General features: G+C 47.5%; 1 protein-coding gene across 2 annotated transcripts in view; it reads left to right on the top strand.

Annotated features, from left to right (window-relative positions):
- Positions 1–20,065, top strand: part of LOC134491915 (zinc finger protein 420-like) — a 363,546-nt gene extending 343,481 nt beyond the window's left edge. The window contains exons 1-6 of one of the 2 annotated variants that reach the window (XM_063295978.1): positions 6,584–7,290; positions 7,554–7,680; positions 9,329–9,411; positions 10,224–10,350; positions 11,302–12,386; positions 18,636–20,065. In XM_063295978.1, the coding sequence (XP_063152048.1) occupies positions 6,778–7,290; positions 7,554–7,680; positions 9,329–9,411; positions 10,224–10,350; positions 11,302–12,386; positions 18,636–19,880 (3,180 nt within the window). In that variant the 5' untranslated portion in view covers positions 6,584–6,777 and the 3' untranslated portion in view covers positions 19,881–20,065. Of the gene's footprint in view, positions 1–6,583; positions 7,291–7,553; positions 7,681–9,328; positions 9,412–10,223; positions 10,351–11,301; positions 12,387–17,919 lie in introns of those variants that run through there. The other variant, XM_063295977.1, reaches the window with a different exon arrangement.
- The last annotated feature ends 3,030 nt before the right edge of the window (positions 20,066–23,095 follow it).

Here is a 23,095-nt window from a genome sequence, read left to right on the forward strand (position 1 = left end):
CCCCCCACACTGCCCAGTTTTTGCTTTCTAGGAATCACAGCTCCCTGTTTGCGCTTGACTTGCACCTGAATGCCTCCAAGAAGGGAGTTTTTAAACTTTCCCCACTGCAAGGGTGAGAAAAAAACCATGCAGATTTTACACTGCAAAGCCTCCCTGTGGATTCAGCCCTCCTAAATTCGGTGCAATCATCACATTCCTCGATGTACAGAGGTATCAATTTTGGAAGGGCGGGGGGGGGAATTTTCATTCAAAAGGACCATGAATCCAGGGGTGGATCTCCCCATTTAAAAAAACGTGGTTCTACCCCGTAAGCCTCTCTCCCCCCCTCCCCCTTTCCAACGAAAAAATTAGGAATGAGCGGGCTACTTACTCCGGCTTTCGGCTGGCGTTGGATTTGCCTTGGAGGGGGTGAGGAGTGGGGCAGGGAGAGGAAAAAAACCGGGGGAAGGGCGGGAGGGGCGTTAAAATGGAGGCGCAGAAAGCACGAACACACGCCCCGCTGGAAAGCGGGCGCAGGAGACGCGGTGCACAAAACGGGAGCGTGACAGAAGGAAGGCTTCTGGGAAACGGCGCGGGAGAGCAAGGGAGGCAGCCGCAGCCGCGCTCTGCGGACAATGGGAGTTGTAGTGCGACGCGGCGCCGGGAGGGCCCCGAGGAAGGCTCGCTACCGCACCCCGCTCTTAGCCGGCAGGCGGAGGAGCTGAGCGAGCGGGAGCCCCGCCGGTGCAGAGCGCGCGTGGCGGACGCCTCCCTTTGTGCTCGCGTCCTCCCCGCCCCCGCTCCCAGAAAGGGGAGGCGCCTGCCCGGAGAGGCGGGGCGGGAAGAGGGAGGCGGGCGCTCGGCCAATGGGAGAAAGGCAAAGCTGCCCTCAGAGGCGGGGGGGAACGGCTGAGCCGGCGGGGACGTTCCGCGCCGCTGCGGGCTTGGGCTGCGCGCTCCGGGCGGCCGCGAGGGGGCGGCAAAGCGAGACTCCGGAAGGAGGGAGCCGACCCGGGGGGAGGCGCTCCCCGCAGACGCGCATTGCTGGCGCCGCCGGGCGGCAACCCCCCCGCCGACACGAGCCGCGTCGCTTGGCTGCCCCCTGGCGGCCGCCGGCTGTGGGACGACGCCCGGTGCAAGCGCTTCCTTCCCGCCCCGCGTCCTGGTCTGAGGGTCCTCGGGCTTACGCATCCCTCGAGCACCGGCATTTGTGGTGGCTCTGCGTTTCGTGAGGAGCCTCGGTTATTTTTAAATCCCGTGTCGCCGTCTGACGCTTACGCTGGGCTGCTTTACGCACGTGCTTTGTTAGTCGGCCGGAGTCGGTTGATGAAGACTTGGGTAAACTGGATGGACGACATCCAGATCTGGTTGCCCATTTGCACTTGGATGGGAAACCACAAGGAAGCCCAAGGCTGTGGGCTCAGTGAGGCATCAACCAAACCAAACCAAAACTCAGAAGTAGTATCAGGGCTGACCAAGGGAGTGCGACGTGCTAAGTACGTCTGGGTTAGGACATTGCTTGTAAGAATTGCCATGATTTGAAATGTGACGCAGAGCTTTGTTATGCTGTAGGGTTTGGCCTCTTTGAAATTCGAGGGGTTTCAAAAGTGGGCCTGAACGTGGCGGATGAGTTAGTCCTGGTGTGTCGTAAGATAAGGGTTGGTGAGCCTAGCTCTGGAACAAGGCGGTGGAGATCCAGTGGGACACACCGGGCTGGATTCCTTCTTCTGGAAACACAAAAGGATGGAGACCAGGAACCCAGGCCAAGGTGAATGACTGTAGATATGTCCACCACTGAGATCCAGAGGTGGCCCAAAGCATTGTAAACATGAAGGACAACATTATGGAAACTCTCCTCAAGTGGTCAACAGGTCACTTGGCACAGGTCCTTGGCACACTCTGATGATTGCCATTACTCTGTTTATGCTAAAACCATTTTACGGCACCGTAAATTAGGAATATCAGCTGCTTCAAGATAATAATTGCCCTCCAAAACTAATCTTCAAAATGGTTTTTTCCCCTTTCCCATCTTTTATTTCATGCTGTGTCCATGGAATGCAAACACTTTGGGATCCCAGCATAAGACCAAATAAGCAGTTCAAGAGATTTGTATACTTTTATTTCATCCTGTTTAAAAATAGACCTTCATCAAAATCTCAGATCTATGCATGTCATTGTGAATATATCCGTTACTGATTTGGGTTGTGATTTGGCCTGGCAGCAGACTTCCAGCTGATTTACTCTATTCCAAGAGGTCTTGGGGTATGCAGCTCTTTAGGCGAAACACCTCTATTTTCAGGACACGAGGAACAGTACTTTAAACTCGAAACTGTTCTGCCGAAGATTCTCACAAGGAAGCTGTAACAAAGCTACCAAAGAAATGAAACATGAAAAGCAGCACAGAAGTCTTGCATCTCTACATTCCTTCTGAAGAGTCTCAATCTTCCACTCCGGGTACAACTGCATATCAAAAGGGCTTAGTTGTTCCTTGTGTTAATACCGTTTTATCCAGTATGGCCAACATATCTGATACTTTTGTTTGATAACTGATGACTTACAGCCTGATTTTTCACTTCTTGTTTTGAAAAATTATTTATTTATTTATAGTTCAAATTTCTGTCACCGCCCATCTCCCCCAAAGGGGGTCTCTGGGCGGTTTATAACAAAATAAAACCATAGGACATAAATTGCAATACAAACCATCATTATAAATAGATAAATATAAGATCCACGTGGCGAAAAGCTCTCATTCAACAGGGAGGCCACTACGGCACCAGCCACCCCGAGGAAAAGCCCTAAAATAGCCTCCAACTGGTTTAATAGTACAACAGAGTCTTGGTGATGACTTTATGGACACAACCATACCCTTTTTTCTGCAATGAATGCCTTCTTGGAGGGTACTTACTGAGCTACTACGACAACTGAATAACTGATTTATTTAAAAAGACTCAACCCCTCACCTCTGGGCAGGAATTCCCCTTATTTATTTATTTATTTATTAATTATTATTATTATTATTATTAATCAAATTTGTCACCGCCCATCTCCCAGAAGGGAATCTGAGTGGTTTACAGTAAGACATAAATAAGAGAAATATAAAACTATAAAATACTATAATACATAATAAAATAAATATAAGAACCCGATGGCTAAAAGTTCTCTGTGATTTGCAAGCAGAGAAGGGTCCTTCTAAGAGACTAGCCATCCCCAGGAATGACTATTTTCCCTTCCGCCCCAGGCATGATGACAGAACCAGGTCTTTAGATGTTTCCTAAAGTCCAGGAGGGAGGGAGCCAACCTCACTTCTGGGGGAAGGATATTCCAAAGGGCGGGGGCTGCTGCTGAGAAGGCCCACCTCCTGGACCCCGCCAGATGGAGTTCTCTTGCAGATGTGGTCCATAGCATGCCCGCTCTGCATGACAGGGTGGGACGGGTTGTGATAGGGATGAGACGGTCCCTTAGGTAGCCTGGACCCATGTCATGGAGGGCTTTAAAGGTGATAACCAACACCTTGAATTGGACCCGGAAGCAAACTGGCACCTAATGCAGCTCGCGGAGCAAAGGAGTGACATGTGCTGATCTTGGGATACCCAAGATCACCTGTGTGGCTGCATTTTGCACCAGCTGTAACTTCCGGATACTCTCCAAGGGTGGCCCCATGTAGAGCGCATTGCAGTAGTCTATATGGGAGATAACTTTTTTGATGAAGTTACAACCTCAGTGTCATATCTCTAGCCTTTGGAGGAATGCACAAAGAAAAAAAAATCCTTTTAAAGTTGTGAAAGAGCAGCATCTTCATGCCATTTCCTATTGCAAACTTGTGATGAGATTATGTTTCTTTATTATAGCAGGCATATAAATGTATAGGATATATATATATATATATATAAACTCACCTAGGTGCTAACACCTTGTTAACCTTGGCTGGCCTTGAAAAAGCTTAGCTGGCACTGCACCTTGCTAGAACTAAGATGGGAGAGTGCCAGGGAAGTAGGTGAGACTGGAGGCTGAAAAACATCTCAGAAGAAAACTATGTTAAGTGACTTCCACGTTCTTGCCAAGAAAACTATACAGAGATACCTAACTCCTCAGTGACCTTGGCTAGTCTGGAGAAACACTTGGTGAACTCAGATTGGTGACCATCCGAGGATCACTAAGAAATCCCAGGGTTGACCGGAAATATACATTCTTTGATGTACGTGAAGTTATTGCCTGTCATAAAAAGCTCTTGCTACATTCTGAGCATTTATAGGGTTTTCTCCCATGTGGATCCTTTGGTGAGATGTAAGGTTGGAGCTCCAAAGCCTTCTCACACACCAAGCATATATACATACATACATATGCTTGGTGTGTGAGTGACCTATCTGTCTGTCTGTCTGTCTGTCTATCTATTGATCAAATTTGTCACTGCCCATCTCCTCCCACCAGGGGGACTCTGGGTGGTTTACAGCAATATAGCTTCCCCCCATGTGGATTCCCTTATGGGATGTGTCAGCCTTACCAGGTAGACCAGACAGGAAACATGGCAAGATAAGCTAATTCTAATTCTACTTTATTGTAAAGCGACATTAAGAGAATCTTGCAAGTCTGAAAGTACAAATCTCCCACCATCACCTTTACAGCCCAATAACTTAGGGAGGTCCCTCCTGAGCCTCTTGCTCACCCACTATGCAGCTGTAGGCTATGCTCCCTCTTATCTGACCAGTCCCTAGGCAGCATCTCTTGGCCTGGTCTCCCAAGGTCTTCCCACATACCTTTACAGGATGTCAGCTGTGAGAGCCAAATGAAGCTGTTGCCACACACCAAACATTTATGTGGTTTGTCCCTTGAATGACTTTGCTGGGGTATATTAAAGACAGATTTATCACAAAAGTTCTTGCTACATACTAAGCAGTGATATGGTTTCTCACCTGCCTGTTCTCTTAGTAAGGTTTGTGGTGCTGTTGAAGTTCTTCTCACACTCTGAACATTTGTATTCTCTTGAGGTGAATTAAAGTTTGCACTCTCTCTGAAGCTCTTTCCACAATCCAGGCATTTATATGGTTTCTCTCCAGTGTGGATTCTCTGATGAGAAGTAAGGTGTGTATTTTCCACATTCCAGGCATTTTCTCTCCTGAATGGATTCTGGGATGCACATTAAGGTCAGATTTTTGGCTGAAGATTTTGACACATATAGGGCAGATATTCCTTTTCTCTCCTTTTTGTTTTCCTGGCTGATCCGGAATGTCATAGACGTTCATCCCAAACCAAGACTGATTCCTCCACTTCTCTTTTGCCCCCATTTGGTTCCTGAAGTTCTCTTCCATCTTCTGATATATATATTTTTTTCTGGCTGCTTCCCGCATGGCTGGCCAACATTCTTGTTCAGCCATCCTTCACCTGCTGAAATACAGAAATAATTCTCACTTTTTGGAATACAGAATACATATTTATTTTATTGCGTATTATAGGGTTTTACAGTTTTATATTTTTATTCATGTTTTATTGTAAACCGCCCAGAGTCCCTTTTGGGAGATGGGCGGTGATAAGTTTGATAGATTGATTGATTGATTGATAAATAAATAAAAAAAAAGCCGAAGAGGCGCGGCCGGGTCCCTCGTCTCGCCCTCCTGGCCGGCGGGATCCACGAGGGGGCTTCTCTCCGGCGAGCAAACGCTTCGGACCCCGGCCCAGCCGAGCAGGCACGGAGGAGCGCCGAGACCTAGCAGGGGGGGGAGCGCCCCATCCCCAGAGGGGCTCCTCTAGGAAGAGCGCAGTCCTTCTCTTCAGCACTTAGACCGTCTGCAGGGCGCGCAGGCGCGAGGCGCCGCTGCGGGGCGGGGAGTCTCGCGCGCGGCGCTGCTCTCCGACCCCGGTGGCGCGGGCGGGGCTGCGAGGAGGGCGGGGCGTGCGTCCTCCTCCGGACCGGCGGGGTGGAGTCCCGGGTCCTCGCAGCCCACCGCCGGGCCCGCCTCTTGCTCCAGGCGAGGGGAATCCCCCCTTCTTCGGGTCTTTCTCTCTTCGGGGCGGGGCGTCGCTTGCAGCCTCAGGCCGGCGAAGGGACGCGGGTCGGGATGCTTTTCTCCCGGCAAAGCAGGAGGGGGAGCGAGGAGACCCAGCTCAGCGTTGCTTTTTCCTTGCAATTCCCAGGCGGCCCCCATCTGCAGGCGCCCCGGGAGCCTTGCGGCGCCCCGCCTCGCTCGGCTCCCTGGGAGGAAGCGTTCAGCCCCTGAGCCAGCCTGGGACTGCCCCCTTCCCGCTCTGGGGAGAGGCCCAGCGTCGCTGCTGGGGAGCCTGTCCTGCAGGCAGGAGGACCCCCAAAGGGTCCGGTCGCGGCTTTTCCTATCCAAAGCATCAGTTTTAGCGGGGTGGGCAGGGCCCTTGTCCGCTGGGAATGCTGGAGGAAAGGCCAGTCCTGGCCCCAAACGTCCCTTCTGTGCAAGCTTTGCCCCAGAGGACCTGAGGAGAGTGCCAAGCACCGAAGGCATCTCCAGCTTGGAAGATCTGGGAAATTTCTGCTCTGTGCAAGGTTATCAGGATGCTGGAACAAAGAAAGACCCTCCAGAACAGTGATTCCACTTGCCATAAGAAATACTCTCTTCTTGAAAAGTGTGTGTGTGTGTGTGGAAGGAGCAGTGTCCCGTTAGTCTTTCCCCAAGTGTTTCTGCACAAGAACGTCCCATCAGTGTCTAGGAATGCGGCTTTCGTTTTCTGAGTTCTCTGTCTTTTTTCTTTCCCCTTAGCTTGGAAGCTGAAAGCATCTTCTGTTGTGTGCAAAGATTCTTCTTGTTTGAGGATAAAAGTCCCTCATCCCCCAAAATGGCTCAAGGGGGCTCTTCTTGCCATTCTGCTCCTATGAATAAAAGTCCCTTTGCAAATCCAGGACTGACTTTGGATTGGTTTGGAACAGCATTTCAGTACACCAAAAAAGTAGACTCAGAAGACCCAGAAGGAAAAGGGCCCCATGTTGGCCTGGTTGGAGCTAGTGAGAAATTCTGTGAAAAAACTAGGAAGAACATCCCGGAAGGAGAAACCACCAGTTGGGCTGGAGAACATCACCATTTCCAGGAGTTCTGCTACAAGGGAGCCAAGGCACCCCGAGAGCTTTGCAGTCGCCTCCACCACCTTTATCATCAGTGGCTGAAGCCAGAAAAGCACACAAAAGCTCAGATGCTGGACCTGGTGGTCCTGGAGCAGTTTCTGGCCATCCTTCCCCCTGAGATGGAGCGCTGGGTGCGGGAGTGTGGAGCCGAGACCAGCTCCCAGGCGGTGGCTCTGGCCGAAGGCTTCCTCCTGAGCCAGACGGAGGAGGAGAAGCTGGCAGAAATGCAGGTGAGACAATATTGTATTTATTCAAAAAGGTGACAGCATGAAAAGCAATGTTCCTGAATTTTTAAATGCAACAACTTCTGGGTACCAATAAGATACTTCTTATAATTACTACAAATTCCTCATAATTCAGATTATTCTGTTGGCCCTTCCTAATAATTTCCCAAGAGGTGTGAAAAACCCTCTCTTTTTAGAGGGGACCATGAACTTGGGTGCAGTGGACCATAAAGCCCTCTTTCCCCTTTTTCTCTTGACTGCTCTTTCAGGTTCAGGATCCCTTCATGGGGGTGGCCACTCAGGACCCCAGAGCACCCAGAGACACGTCGTATCGCTCACAGGAGCTGGTCTGTGGGGAGACCTCCCAGGAGGACCCAGTTCAAATCACATCAGCAAGTAAAGGATGGTTGTTCATTTGCTATATTTTTATACTTTTGTACTCCACAAGGAATCATAGCAGGGTGCAGTTGAAAAGAAGCATATTACAAAACATAATACATTCATTAAGCGGTTACTCCAATGTTTAAGTGTCCTGATGAGCAGATATTTAACCAACAAAGGCCCTTTTGAACTGCTGTGCCTTCACGGCTTTCCTGAAGATCAGGACTGACAGTGGCCATCTGAATTTCCAGTGTAAGGCAGTTCCGAAGGGTAGTTGCCACTACAGAAAAGCACAGATTCTTTGCTCCCCCCCGAGTCTCCATAGAGATTCGGTTCCCTCAGCTTACCTATCTGGATGGGGCAGGATCAGCTTGAAACATCAGTTCCAAGCTATATTGGCCTTTGTAGGCCTTTGGAAGCCTGCTGGTAACCAGTTCAGAGCCTGCAGTACTATTGTTATACATGATGACTGGCTTGCAGTCCTCGGCAAGAGGGCTGCTGTGTCCAGGACTGATTACAGCTTCTGAGAAGTCTTCAGACGCAGCCCCATGTAGAGTAGGGTAAAGATGCGTATCTGACTATCATCAGCATACTGTTGATACCTCACCCTGAAGTGACAAATGACCTCTTTCTGCACCTTCATGTAAATGCTAAATAGCAGGCAGGCAGAGAGAAGGATCCAGCAACACCCTATACCAGAGCAACCAACCTGTAAACTTCTCTTCGCCCTCCCCAGTGCCTGGAACCAGCCATTCAGCAGAAGGAGAAATGCTGCCACACGGTGCCCCCAAAGCGATGTGTGATGGATGATACCAGCTTGGCTGATTGATTGAAATTTTATAGCTGCCCATCTCACGCTTGTGACTGGGCAGCACACACAACACAAATCTAAACAACATAATTAAAACAAAACCATTAAAGTACAATAAAAACAATAAAGCCGTTAAAAACTATTTATTTATCAAATTTATATAGCCACCCATCTAACGGATGTGACTTTGCTGAGTATGACTGCTGAGAAATGTAAAAGAACCAGAAGGGGCTCGTTCCCGCATCAGAGTCTTGATGCAAGTCATCCATCAGAGTGAATAATGCAGTAACCTAGCAAGGGAGAAGTGGGAAGTGGATATGAGTTGTCTAACCCGGCTGGACCTCAGAAAGGCCTCTTCGAGAGGGGGCATATCACTGTCTCCTTCAAGGCATGTGGCATCCTCTCTCCCAGTGAGGCATTGACCACCCTGATCCAGCTGTTCAACACCCACCTACAGAAATCCCCAGGATTAAATGAGTTCCAGATGCAATCTGAAAGCCTCTCCTTTTTTTATCTTAGTAGACCATGCCCATGCAGAGTCCAGACTTAAGGAACTTCCATTCCTCATACCTTCACTGGGCCTTTCAGTGATTGCCTGCCTTTGTCCCTCATGGCCAACAGAGCTGCCTCCAAGCCTAACCCCCTATTTCCCTCTCCCCCAGCCTGCCCAGTTATCCAGATAGGCTGGACCTCTGGCCACAAACAATCTGCTCATCCCCAGCTCAGTGTACGCTGCCTTACTTCCACTCCCGCTTGTGTGCAAGAATGGCCTTTTTTTTTTTTTGCAAAGTTTTGCTCTAGAATGCAGTAGAATGTTTTCAAAACGTGCTTCCTCCATTTTTGTCTTGTCAGAGAATGGAGCAACACCGAGGCTTCCTGCAGAAATGCCTTTACTTTGTGGTGGGGTTAAAACTGCGGCTGGCATTCCAACTCAGGTAGGACGAAGATTCCTTTCTCCTTCAATGTGCAAATGTGATTTCTACAAGGAGCATTCCACTTGGCCCAAAACAGGCTGAATTTCTTTTCCAAAGCCAGTTCACTTAATTTGCTCCCTTCTAGCCAATTTTTTGGCGCAGGAGCAGCTTCCTGGTGTCATTTGAACATTGGTGGTATCTCATGCTTCTAGAGGACCTCTTCCAGCAGCTTCATATAGCTGTTGAACTGTGTGGATCCCTGAAGGACAGCATAAGCCACCAGTTAATGTATCAGCTCGGATTCTCCCAACACTATGTTGAGGAAGCCACCTTCCAGGAAGGCCTGGAGACCCTGATGAAGGGTGCATCAAGACTTGTTGCATCAGTTGTTCCAAAACCTACTGTTGCTACTAACCAGAGGTTTTAAAATCCTGCAGAAACAGCAAAATTAATAAAACATTTACTCATATGTATTTTGAGTCAGAAACTTTGAGCTCTGCCCATTTTTTCCCCAGAAAATTTCTCTGGGAAAAATGCTTACTCCAGACGCATGCTGGGATTTGTTCATTAGAAAAGAGAACTGGCACCTACTTCCACGGGTTAAAACATTAAACAAGATTCTCCAAAGACTTTACTGAGGAAACCATCTTTCAGAAAGGAATGGGGATCCAGTGCCTGTCCCACCAGTTGATCCAGAAGGATATGCAGGCTGCTACCACTGAATGGGCTTTGAGATCCTGCAGAATCACTAAAGTTCTCCATTGAGATAGAGAACTTGCAAATACATCTTGGAACTGTACATGAAGGAGGAATATTTTTTTTTTAAATTTCAGAATCATATGTCATTTGAAGATGTAGCTGTGTTTTTCTCTAAAGAGGAATGGGCCCTGCTGGATCCTGACCAAAAATCGCTGTACAGGGAAGTCATGTTGGAAAATGCAAGGAATGTGGCCTTCATGGGTAAGGGTTCTCTTTCTTCTTTTCTAGTCAGACATAACCAGCTTATCTGTTTCTCAGAGGAAATGCTGGTCTGTTCCTTTCCTACAGTGAAGGAGAATGCCCTAAACTGCATTGCTCCACTCACTGTATCAGGTAGGCAGGCTAAAAATCTTCATGTTCTCTCCATAGAGAGGAGCAAGCACCCTCCCTATTAATTTCTGCTTAGGAGTGCCTGCCATTTTTCTGTTTTTCTGCCTCTAAGGGTGGAATTTGGAAATCCTAATAGGCCCATACTATTTATTATAGGAATGGAACCCCTAGTAATTGGGCTGTACTCTTAGATACTCCAGGTTCTCAGGAGATGTGAGCACCCACCCCGGTATCTGCCTCCCATTTGCCCAAAGGCCTTTTTGCTATACACACCCAAACTGCAGACTTGCTCTTATCAACCTCCTCAAAAACAGGCTGAAACCCAGTTTCAGTTTCCTGTGTACTACGAGAACATCTTATCTTGATCTGCTTTCATCTTGTTCTCACTCATATAGTCCATTACTGAAAATAGTAATGTTCAAGGGAACATTGGGAACCTCATTGGGATTGGATGTTCAGGAGCAAGAGATTTGGCGATAGCTCACTCCAAAGTGCCAAATGATCTTCCGCAAAAGTTTTATGTTGTCACCGAACATCATGGGAAACAAGGTAGATCTCTACATAATGTGTAATAAGGCAAATGACCCAATGTCAAAATATTAGTTCCAAGTCCTATATTCTGGACTGGGCATGACAGGGAGCACCAATTTGATATTTAAAAAAATCTAATCTAATCTGACCACGTGGACAAGGAGGAATGGGAATGAAGGAAACTCTTGGGAATGTTCAAATAAAAGATGTAGCGATAAGGCTTGATCCTTGATGGTGCCTCAGCTTGAGCCTTGAACTTACCTCTTTCTTTTTTCTTACTGTTCCAATCAGGTGATAGATGGAAGAATGAGGATCCTAACGAGGAGGCAAAACATTCATCAACGGTCAAAAATGGAATTAGAGAAGGGATGTTAAGAAACCAGCGGGGAGCACAAAGGCCTGAGGAAAACCGGTTAAACAGAGAACTAGAGAAATCCTCTGCTTTTCAGTTTGCAGATATCAATGTGTTCCTGACCCAAAAAGGTCACCAAGAAAAAGGAATGTGTCTAGGATGTGGAAAAACATTGAGAGATGAATCAGGATTATGTGAATATTGCAGAAGGCACACTGTCAAGGCACAACATGAATGTAGGGAACATTCATATTGGACCTTTCCTCTTACTTTAAATCAAAGCATACCGATTGGAGGAAAACCATATAAATGTGTGGAGCGCGGAGAAAGCTTCAGCAAGAGCAGCCACCTTAATGAGCATCAAAGGATTCATGCAGAGGAGAAGCCATATAAATGCATGGAATGTGGAAAGAGCTTCAATCAGAAAAGTCACCTTACTACGCATAAAAGGATCCATAGAGGAGAGAAGCCGTATCAATGTATGGAGTGTGGAAAGAGCTTCAGTCAGAACAGTTACCTTACTTCCCACAGAAGAATCCACAGAGGAGAGAAGCCATACCAATGTGTGGAGTGTGGAAAGTGCTTCTGTCAGAAAAGCCACCTTACTTCACATAAGAGGATCCACACAGGGGAGAAACCCTATCGATGCCTGGAGTGTGGAAAGAGCTTCAGTGATGCAAGTCACCTTACTTCCCATAAAAGGATTCACACTGGAGAGAAACCATATAAATGTATGGAGTGTGGAAAGAGTTTTAGTGTAAGCAGTTCCCTTACATCCCATAAAAGAATTCACACGGGGGAAAAACCATATAAATGCATGGAGTGTGGAAAGAGCTTCAGTGTAAGCAGTTCACTCACTTCTCATAAAAGGATTCACACAGGGGAGAAACCGTATAAATGTACGGAATGTGGAAAAAGCTTCAGTAAGAGCAGTTCTTTTACTTCCCATAAAAGGATCCACACGGGGGAGAAACCGTATAAATGCATGGAATGTGGAAAGAACTTCAGAGACTCGAGTTCTGAGGTGGTGATCCTCATGCAGAAATGTCACGGAAGTGGATAATGGACTAAAATGAACCACCCTACCTGGCAAGGATTGAAGAAGGAAAACAAGGAATAAGGTAGACAGGATCAAGATTACTGAAAGATCTTGGAAGAGTTACAGCTTATTACTAGAGACAAGTTGAGATGCCAAGCCTTTGTGCAATACCTGGAATTTAGCCTGTTGGAAGATTCAACCTTGAAACCATCAGCTCTTGGTACCTATACTGTAAAACTGTTGATCACTAGAGGCAGTAGAAGTAGTAGTAGAAGGACTTGGCACATTTGTTTCCTTGAATTTTGTTTGTTCAGTTGCTTCCGACTCTTCGTGACTTCATGGAGCAGCCCGCGCCAGAGCTGCCTGTCGGTCGTCAACACCCCCAGCTCCCCCAGGGACGAGTCCGTCACCTCCAGAATATCATCCATCCACCTTGCCCTTGGTTGGCCCCTCTTCCTTTTACTTAATTTGCATATTTCTACATACGAGGCCTCTTGATTTTCTTATGTCTGACTTCACTTCCAATGCCCAGTTCTTTCATTCCTTCTGGATCACTTGCACTCTCTCCAGTAAGAGGAGCATTTAATTTGCATTTATCTACATATTTGACCTCCTATTTATTAAACATTTTGAGGGTCGTCAGCACTTCCAGTTCTCTTGCATTTATTTTTCTTATTTTTGCTTGCTCTTCTCCAGTAAGAACTCCATCCTGGTTCCAAGGCACAGACCAGCTGGGCAACCTCAAATCATCTATCACAATTTAACTTCCCAGATAAGGATCATCTTTTTGTTTTCTTTCTCTCAAGCACTTGTCCGTGGAGTTCTTTCTCCAGACGTAGCATTCCTAACTGATAGTTTATTTCTAAATGCATGTTTTCCGTTGTGCAGAAGCTACCTGCCCCAAGGCACCTCACTAACCACATAATACTGATGGTTATATATGCAGTGGGATACAACAGGGATGCTGGTATTTGTTTTAATCATGGACCCAAATTACAAACAGGAAGGTGAGGGGTTTTCCTCCCTAATAATCACTTAGGAATTGGGAAGAGGGTATTTCCTTACAGTTGAGAGGAGAAGTCCCTGTAGGGCACTTTGAAATGAAAATGCATGTGTAAGAGACACTATTTCTATTTAACACTTGGAAGCCACTGGAAGAAAAGGCAGTGGTTGCTAATTCCTTTATAAATTATCTTGACTTAGCAGGAAGCAGTGAGTTGGCCCAGTGATTGCGAGGAACTCCAGAAGAAGTTCTGGGGAAGGAATCTCTCTCTTACTGGATTATGGAGATCTTTTGGCTGAGTTTGGTCAGGGAAGGAATGTTTACCTGAATAGGTTCTGCTAATTTCTTTGCCTGAAAGGAATATTAATTTGAATAGTTAGGTGCTTCATGCTACATTTTAATCTCTTGTATGTCTTTTGAATCGAGCCCATTCGTAACTTTTAACCTACCTTGATTAAGAATGGAAAACTCTATGGCAGGAAAAACAGTATTTGTGGAAGACTGTACCGAGGAAGAAAGAGTTCTTGATTTCTTACAGATGGATTGATTGATTATGGGCCATCAAGTTGGTGTTCAGTCTTAGCGGCCGTATAGATAGGTTTTCTCCATGGTGATCTGTCCCTAACCTGCTCTTTCAGGTCTTCCAATGGTGCACTCATCACCACTGTGAGTCCATCCGGTGCTGGTTGTCCTTTTCTTTCCTTCCACCTTTCCCAGGATCAGAGCCTTTTTCAGAGAGCTGGTCTTTGCACAATGTGTCTGAAGTAGGACAATTTGACCCTGGTCATTTGTGCCTCAAGTGAGAGTATCATTGCCTTTCTCCCTGTCTGCAAATGTCCTTAACAAAGCTGTGAACCTGTTCCATCTCCTGGGATTGGGAGAATCACAGGGACATGGGTGCACCAGAAACACGATTGAATCCGGACATTGTTTGCAGAGAAGTGGAGCCCCCAAAGCTGTTTCAAAATCTCATCCAAGGCAAAGATTCTCTGCTTTAGAAGAAAGTTTGAACCATTTCTTATTGATCCGATGTAAGCTATTCTAAGTTAGAAATAAATTGTAGTTTGAAACATTGCAGATTACACTGGCTCGGAGGTTCCTAATTCAAAACTAAGTTTTACTTCAAAAATATTATGTTGCATTATCTATAAACAAATCTTCTGTTACACATACTCTGCAGAGAGCTGGGAATTTAATAAAGGTATCCAGGTGAGGAATAGTAGGTGGGCTTTGTGAAAGACTGTGAAGTAGAAGCAAGAAAGTGTATTAGCAATGATGACTCCATTTTGAGTTGAGTGTGTCTATGGAGGAAATTCAGGGAATGTTAGGAGATTTTCAACAGCTCAGAACTGGCCTTAAACAGGTTTTGAGGATGTATATTTATACTGATTTTTAAAAAGTAAACAGGCAAAATCCACAAGATTGATAACCCGGGGTCAGATTCAGGATCAAAATATGGATATGGAGATAAACATGAAGCCCATTCCTGGAGAATAGATATCTATGTACTTTCCTTGGCCAGGACATGGAGATGGTTTGCTGTAGGGGACTCCTTCCAGTTTCTCAGTTCTGACTTGGATTTCCTGGTGGTGTCTTATCCAAACCTGATCCTGTTTCACTTCAGAATCTATAGCAGGCGGGACAGATGCTGCCTTTTTCTGCAGCAAAGGGGAAGTGCAGAAAACAGAGCTAAACTTGCCCTAAGAGGTGATAAGCTCTGGGATTCAAACCGGAGACAGCCGGAGCAAGCGAAGGCAAGAGGTTTTTCAACAGGATTTCGTTGGGAAAGCGACTGCTGTATATTCTCAACGCGGTGTGGGAAGTTCATGTTCTGGACAGAGTCCAAGCCTCGCCCCGCAGGCCCCTCGCCCGCAGTTCCTCCCCGGCGGGCCCTTCGGGCGTCCGCTCCGCTCCCCTTTCCTTCCTTCCCCGGACTAGAAGCAGCATCCGCCCGGGGGCGCCCTCTTGCCAAGCGCCGCCCGCTTTCCCGGTCGGCGGCAGGGACCGCCGGGAGCTCGGAGGACCTGGGCGGGGAGCGCCGAGGGGGCCTCTCTAGGAAGGCGCACGCTCTCCCTGGAGCCTCCCGAGACCCCGCGGAGGCCCTTCGCCCCTCGAGGCTGCTTCCTGCGGCCCGCACGAGAGCCCTCGCCCAGTCGCCCCTTTCGCCCCGCGGCGACTGCCTGCCGGCCCCTTCGCGGGCGTCCTCTCGGGGGCCGCCGCGGGTCCAGGAGCCTCTGCGTTGGACGGCCGCTGAGCCGCCCGGCGGCAGCGGGGGCGACCCCTCCCCGGGGCTGCTCGTCGGGGGAACCCCTCGGGCGGACCCGTCTCCGGAGAGAGCGCCAGGTAAGGCGCCTCCCGAGGCCCTTGGGTGCTGGGCCTGCCTTGCCCGGGTTCCCTCCGCCCGCTCGCTCGCCCCCCTCGGGCGGTCCGTCCGCGGTGCTTCGGCGTCGCCGCCCCGGAAGGTCTGGAGGCGGCGCGCGGTTGCCGAGTAATCCGCCTCGCTGGCGGGCTGTCCCGAAGGGCAAGTGCTACCGCGGAAAGGCTTTGCTGTCGCCCGATGGTCTGACGGGGAGGGGGACCCTGCCAGGGTGCGGCATCCTGTCAGTGTAGGGAGAAGTGTGTAAGTTGTGGGTTTTGTAGTATTTGGATTGCCAGACGTGTAACGCCACTTGAGGCTGGGACGCTTCCAGGATCAATGCCGTTCCAATGTTTTTCCTAGACTGTTACTGTATGTTTTTGGGAGAGATTAATAGAACTCTCTCTCACATCCAGAAGGCTCCTAAGGAAGCTTCCCCCCCCCCCCCGCTTTGGTATGCGAAAGATGTTTTTGTTGGGGTCCGTGAGATGGCCAAAGCAACTGAGCAACATTTTTCACTTTATGAAACATTTTAATAACAATAATAACTTACATAAGTTAAGCATAAAAACAAGAATTCTTAATATAGGTATTAATATTATAGGCATAATATTGTATTACACTACAAAAATAAAGTGCAGAATCAGATTTTACCAGTGCCTCTGTGTAAACATACAGTAAGGTTAGTGTTTTCCTGGCATGACTACAGGTGGTGTTGGATAGGCTGGATCATCTGGGTCTTCTGTTCCTGTGGATGGGGAGGGAAATACAACTGAGGAAGGAGTAACTTTCTTAAAGAACCCAGCAAGTGTGTGGTTTGCACAGTTGTTTTCTGTTTTTCTTCCTATATCTCACAGTAACACCTTGTGATCTCATCACTTTCCTTACATACTTTTCCAACAGGTTGCACATTTGGATCTATGCTGTCCAAAAACAAACTTTTGTTCACGCTTGAGAAAAAAACAGACAGTGCTTTCAGGATTAACTTTTGGGGCTGAACTGCCACATTTTCTCCTTTGAAATCTTCCTCTTCCTCTTCTCCCCCCTCTCCCAGACAACCCCTCGTCCTCCCAATTCCCCTTGCAACTCTATTAAATCTTTGTTTGAAAGCTCTTCCTCATGTAGGCTATCAAAGGTTTCACATCCTCAGCATCAACCTCTAAATCAAGAGTCACTCCTTGAGAGGGAGATGGGCAGTGATAATGTTTGATAAATAAATAAATAATAAATAAATAAATCAAGGGATGTCAGGAGTGGCAAAATGTCATGATTTATTTCTTGCAAATCTTCATTTAAACAGTTTTTCTGAATGGATTTTGAATTTTTACTCCAGGTTGGTCTGTTATGATGGGCTACAACCTTCACACTGTCTCCAGAAAGAGAAGGGGGCTCCTTCCATGCAGTTTCTCATCCTAGCCAGTTTCTGATCCTGCCTGTCCCACTTTGTAAATAGTCGTAGGAGTTGCTTTCATTTTGCTGTTTTTCTGTCTATAATGATGGCACTTAGAAGCCCCAGTCGTCCACAGGGTTTATCACAAGGCTGTGACTGCTAGTGAAGTGGGCTGTCTGATTGGCCGGGTTCTGCAGAAATGAGACCTTCCACCCAGGTGGCTCTCCCTCCCATTTTCTCCAAGGCCTCCCTTTTGTAAGTGTTGCCTGGTAATGCAGGGACAACTAAGGGAGAATGAGCATGCCCAGACGGAGAACCTGTTTTTCAAGGGAGAGCTTCCTCAGGTAGAGGAGGCAGAACCTCGGTTAGGATACCCACGTCCATCAGCGCTTTCACCTTCTCAGACTGAAATTTAATGAACCTTTTCTCCCTCATCAAGTCCATTACTGAGCAGAGGCAGCTTTCAAGAGTCCCTCCTGCTTCCTTGGAACTGAATCAGGAGGAGCAGTAGAGCTGAGGGTGCCCCACCCTGAGACTCTACAGGATCTTCTCCAAAGGTTTCAGGTTTGCCTCCTGCAGCATGGAGGACAAAAGGGACCCCAGTGTCAGCCCTTACATCAACTGGATACCAAGCGTAGCGCCATGTTTTGACATGGGAGCTTGGGGGAAGTTTTGATACTGTTGAAAGAAGAGATGCAACAATAATGCTTGATCCCTTTTGCACCTCAGCTGGTGTCAAGTTTTCCTTCTTTCTTTTTCTTGCAAGCAGGTGATAGATGGGAGATGGAGGATTCCGGCCAAGAGGCGGCAGCACCTTTGCCAACAGCCGGAAAGGAGGTTGCGGAAAGGATGTTTGGAAAGCAAAGTCCTGAGGAAAACCAGTTAAAGGAGGAACTGGGGAAATGCTGTACTTTACCGTGTGCAGATATCAATGTCTTCTTGGCCAGAGAGGATCACCAAGAAAAAGGAGCGTGTCCAGGGTGCGGAAAAATACTCAGAGATGAATCGGGATTATGCGACTGTTGCAGAAGCCACTCTGCAGAGAAACAAAATGAAAGCGGGAAATGCTCCAGAAGGACCTTTCCTCTTACTTTACGTCAGGGGCTACAAGAAGGAGGGAAACCATATAAATGCACGGAGTGTGCAGAAGGCTTCAGTACAAGTGGTTCCCTTACATCGCATAAAAAGATTCACAAAGCAGGGGAGCCATACAAATGCCTGGAATGTGGGAAGAACTTCAGTCAGAAAAGTCACTTTAACTCACATAGGAGGGTCCACAAAGGGAAGGAGCAGTATCAGTGCATCAAGTGTGGAAAGAGCTTCAGAAGCAGTGGCTCCCTTATTTCCCATCAAAGCATCCACAGCGAGGCGAAGTTATCTCCATGCAGGGAGGGTAGAAAGGGGCTTACTCAGAGCAATGGACTGAATTCCCAGAGAAAAAGCCACACTGGGAATAAATCATGTAAGTGTCTGGAGTGTGGAAAGAGCTTCAAACATGCAAGTGACCTAACTTACCATAATAGGATCCATACGGGGGAAAAGCCATATCAATGTATGGTATGTGGAAAGAGCTTCAGTCAAAAACGTGATTTCAATTTGCATAAGAGGATCCACACGGGAGAGAAGCCATATAAATGCCCAGAGTGTGAGAAATGCTTCAGTAACGCACGTTACCTTATTTCTCATAACAGAATTCACACGGGGGAGAAACCATATGAATGCCTGGAGTGTGGAAAGAGCTTTAGTAGAAGCAGTACCCTAACTTTCCATACCAGGATGCACAAAGGGGAGAAACCATATAAATGCCTGCAGTGTGGAAAATGCTTCAGTCAAAAAGTTCATCTTAATTCACATGAGAGGACCCACACAGGAGAAAAACCGTATAAATGCCCAGAGTGTGGGAAATGCTTCGGTAATGCACGTTACCTTATTTTTCATCACAGAATTCACACAGGGGAGAAACCATATGAATGCCTGGAATGTGGAAAGTGCTTCAGGCACTCCAGTTCCTTTTTTTCCCATAACAGAATCCACACTGGGGAGAAACCATATAAATGCCTGGAGTGTGGAAAGAACTTCCATAAGAACAGTCACCTTACTTCCCATCAAAGGATTCACACCGGTGAGAAGCCATATCAATGCATGGAGTGTGGAAAGAGCTTCAGTCAAACAAGTCACCTTAATACCCATAAAAGGATCCACACAGGGGAAAAGCCGTATAAATGCACTGAGTGTGGAAAACGCTTCACTGAATCAGGTGCCCTCACTAAGCATAAAAGGATCCACACTGGGGAGAAACCATATGAATGCACAGTGTGTGGAAAGTGCTTCAGTCAAAAAACTCATTATACTGTACATTACAGAATCCACACTGGGGAGAAACCGTATCAATGCATGGAGTGTGGAAAGAGCTTCAGTGACTCTCGTGAGCTTACTTCCCATAAAAGGATCCACACTGGGGAGAAACCATATAAATGTGCGGCGTGTGGAAAGAGCTGTAGGACATCCAGTGACCTTACTTGCCACAAGCGGACCCACACGGGGGAGAAGCCATTTCAGTGCAGTGAGTGTGGAAAGTGCTTTGGTCATAATAGTGCACTTTTTTCCCATAGAAGGATTCACTCAGGAGAGAAACCTTTTAAGTGCATGGAGTGTGGAAAGTGCTATAGTCATAGCAGTCTTCTTAATTCACATATGAGGATCCACACAGGTGAGAAACCACATAAATGAATTGAAGGTCGAAATGCATTTAGTCACAATCAATCACACAGTATCCGTAGAAGGATTCACTCAGAGATGAAACCAAGAAATGCATCAGGTGTGGAAAGAGATTTATTCAAAATATTTCCCTTATTTTTCCTGTAAAAGGATTTGCTCACTGGAGAAACCCCGTTAATGTCTCAAGGTTGCGAAGTACTTTGGTGACTCTTGTTGGCTTATTCCCATAAAATGATTTATATGTTTTCTTCCAAGTAAATATGCTGAGTGTGGAAAGTGTTTCTGAAGCAGAGGGAACCTTACTGTCAGCACCTGATCATTCGAGCATTCACACTGGAAGAAATACGATAGCCCAAATAGTCCAGTTGAGACTTGTGGAACTCGCATTTAGAGAGCTTGGCATACAGTTTAGCATCTCTCAGTTTGCACAAGACTTTCTTATCAAGCTTAATGTGGTCTTTGAAGTTGTCAGAATAAATAAAAATGTCATCTAAGTAAACCAGGACCCCTTTGTACAAATGCTCATGGAGGACCTCATTAATATATTGCATAAACACTCCAGGGGCCCCTGCCAACCCAAATGGGAGGACCTTGTACTGATAGGAACCAAGAGGGCAGTTAAACGCTGTTTTCCATTCATCCCCCTCCCGAATCCGAATCCTAAAGTAGGCTTCTCTGAGGTCAAGTTTGGTAAACACTTTTCCCTGTGATAAATGCAATAGCATGTCCTTCATTAAGGGAAGAGGGTACTGATTGTTAATTGGGATGGCATTTATTCCACGGTTGTCCGTGCAGAGTCTGAGAGAGCCATCTTTTTTCGCCCGGAAAAGTACCGGGGCAGCCAAAGGTGAATTTGCAGGCTCAATGAACCCCCACGACAAGTTTTTGTCAATAAATTCCCTGAGAACTTGTTTCTCAGTCTCAGACATGGCATACGTTTTTGGCTTAGGTAGTTTAGCCTTTGGGTCTATTTCAATGGCACAGTCAGTTTTTCTGTGAGGAGGCAACTGGTCACACTCTCTCATCAAAGACATCAATAAAGTCTGCATGTTCAGGTGGAACGTCGGGTTGTGCCAAAGCTTCAGATGGGTGGGTGTGGTTGAGGAGCGTTCCAGCTACCTCCCCCCCCCCCCCCCTGGTTGGAGTACAGTAAAGAGGTTGCCAACTCCATTGTTAAACGATAAGGCACCTGAGTCCCAATCAATCTGTGGCTTTCTGCTCTTTAGCCAAGGGAGTCCCAGTATAATAGAATAGTTGGCAATAGGGGCTACAATGAATTGCAAGGTTTCTTTGTGCCCCCCCAACCTCATGGCCAAAGTCTCAGTCCAGAATTCCATGGGCCCCCCGTGGGCAACTGAGCCATCCATCTGAGTGAAAATAATGGGATTTTTAAGTCTCTTGGTTTTAAGGCTCAGTGTGTCAATGAGGGCAGGTTGTATTAAGCATTTTGTGCACCCTGAGTCTAACATTGCTGTCAAAATCGCTTTGTGCCAGGTCCTTAAGTTTTTTAATTCTACTTTCACCAACAAGGTGGGGCAACCATCACTCACCAAAGGGTCTTCTTTGTCTATGTCCGAAGTAGGCATGTTGCACCCTGGAGTTTCTACCTGCTCGCAGGCGTGATTTAGAACAGGTGAAACTTGTTTCCCGCCGGCTCCAGATCCTCTTGTTCTGAGTCTTCGCCGGACTCCATTTGATCCTTCAGGTCTGGATCCTTTCGGGCCAGCGCAGCTGCAGCTGCTGCCTTGTGTCTGGTCGGTGGGGTTTTAGTTGATTTAGTTGCTCCTTTCAGTGCTTCTGGGCATTCTGCTGCTCCGTGTCCTTCCCACACTTGAAACAGCTGCCTTTCTTCCCTGGCCAGTCTTTCTGATCATCCCTTTCACGGAATTGTCTTTGCTGGGTAAAAGGAAACTGACTTGGGGCTGTGGTATTTCTCCCCATCGTTTGAGCTTGGAACTGTCGATGAAACTGGTACTGGGTATTTTCTACCGCCCATTCAAGGCAGATCCAATCCTTCAGAGTGGGGGGTCTCTGTGGCAGAGTGCCCACCTCAGAATCTCTGGCTGCAATCCCCCCTTGAAGTAGTCAATCTTAGTGGTTTCTGACCAGTCCATAACGTTTCCAGCAAGACCCTTGAACTCCATGGCATACTCCGCCACAGTTCTTCCCCTTGCCTAAGTTGCTGGATACCTGCCTTCGCCCTCATCTTGTCCAGTGGGTCCTCAAACTGGGCTCTCAGGGCTACCCAGCTCTGGGGCCATGGCATCGTGCAATTGCACATACCATTCAGCAGCCAGTCCCCTGAGTCTGGCACCCACCTAGCTGACTTTCTTGTACTCGGTGGGGAAGCAAGACTCATGTATATGGACATGTTGGTCAAGAAGAAAGCCAACTGTCGTGGGTCTCCATCGAACTTAACTTGTATGTCCTTTGGGGGTGTGCCCTGCATCATCCCGCTGGGCAGCACCTTTCCCCAATCTTCTTGGCTTTCTGGGTGGCCCCCACTCTGTCTGCACCTCACTGGGGACTCGAAATCCCGGGTCAGGGTTAGAGTACGCCATCTTCCTCGTGAGTCTGGTGACTCTGCCCTGGACAGCTGAGTTGAGATTTCTGCCAAGGGGTAAGCCATGGTCTCCAGGGTTCTCGATACCTGCTGCAGCACCACTTCCATGGCAGACATCCTTGCCTCCAAATTCTGCATGTCTTGTGGAGTTCCATTCGGGTCTGGAATGGTTCCATGCGACCCCGGACTCCGCATTCTTACTTGCGCCTCTACAGGTGGAGGGGGTCTTCCCTCTTCTTCTCTGGCACCGATCTGGGAAGGTCCCACCTGTGGCTCTTCTATGATAATGCTCGGCGTCTGAGGTTCTCTCACGAAATTGAGGGAGTGGAGGGCACTTTCTAACTCTGGTCGAGGTGGGGTTCCACCTCGCACTCGCTGTCTCCGCTCCCTGAACTTTCCTCCATCTCAATTTTTTCTTCTTCCACTTTGGCATACAGCATGGTCCTCTCCGATGATGGTAGAGGCGATGGCTGCTTAGCCCGGGACTTTCTGTGTATAGGCATAGTTCGTCAACTCTCAGCTAATTACTTGCTCAGGAAGAGTTTTCAAAATTATGGATTCACAGCTTAATGTCAGCACCTGATCATTCGAGCATTCACACATACACAGTCAGGAGGCTGGGTTTCCTTTAACTGTTTTAATGAAGCATAATGAATGGTACAGA

The sequence above is a fragment of the Candoia aspera genome, chromosome 2, assembly GCF_035149785.1.
Source record: "Candoia aspera isolate rCanAsp1 chromosome 2, rCanAsp1.hap2, whole genome shotgun sequence".
In the NCBI taxonomy this organism is placed as follows: domain Eukaryota; kingdom Metazoa; phylum Chordata; class Lepidosauria; order Squamata; family Boidae; genus Candoia; species Candoia aspera.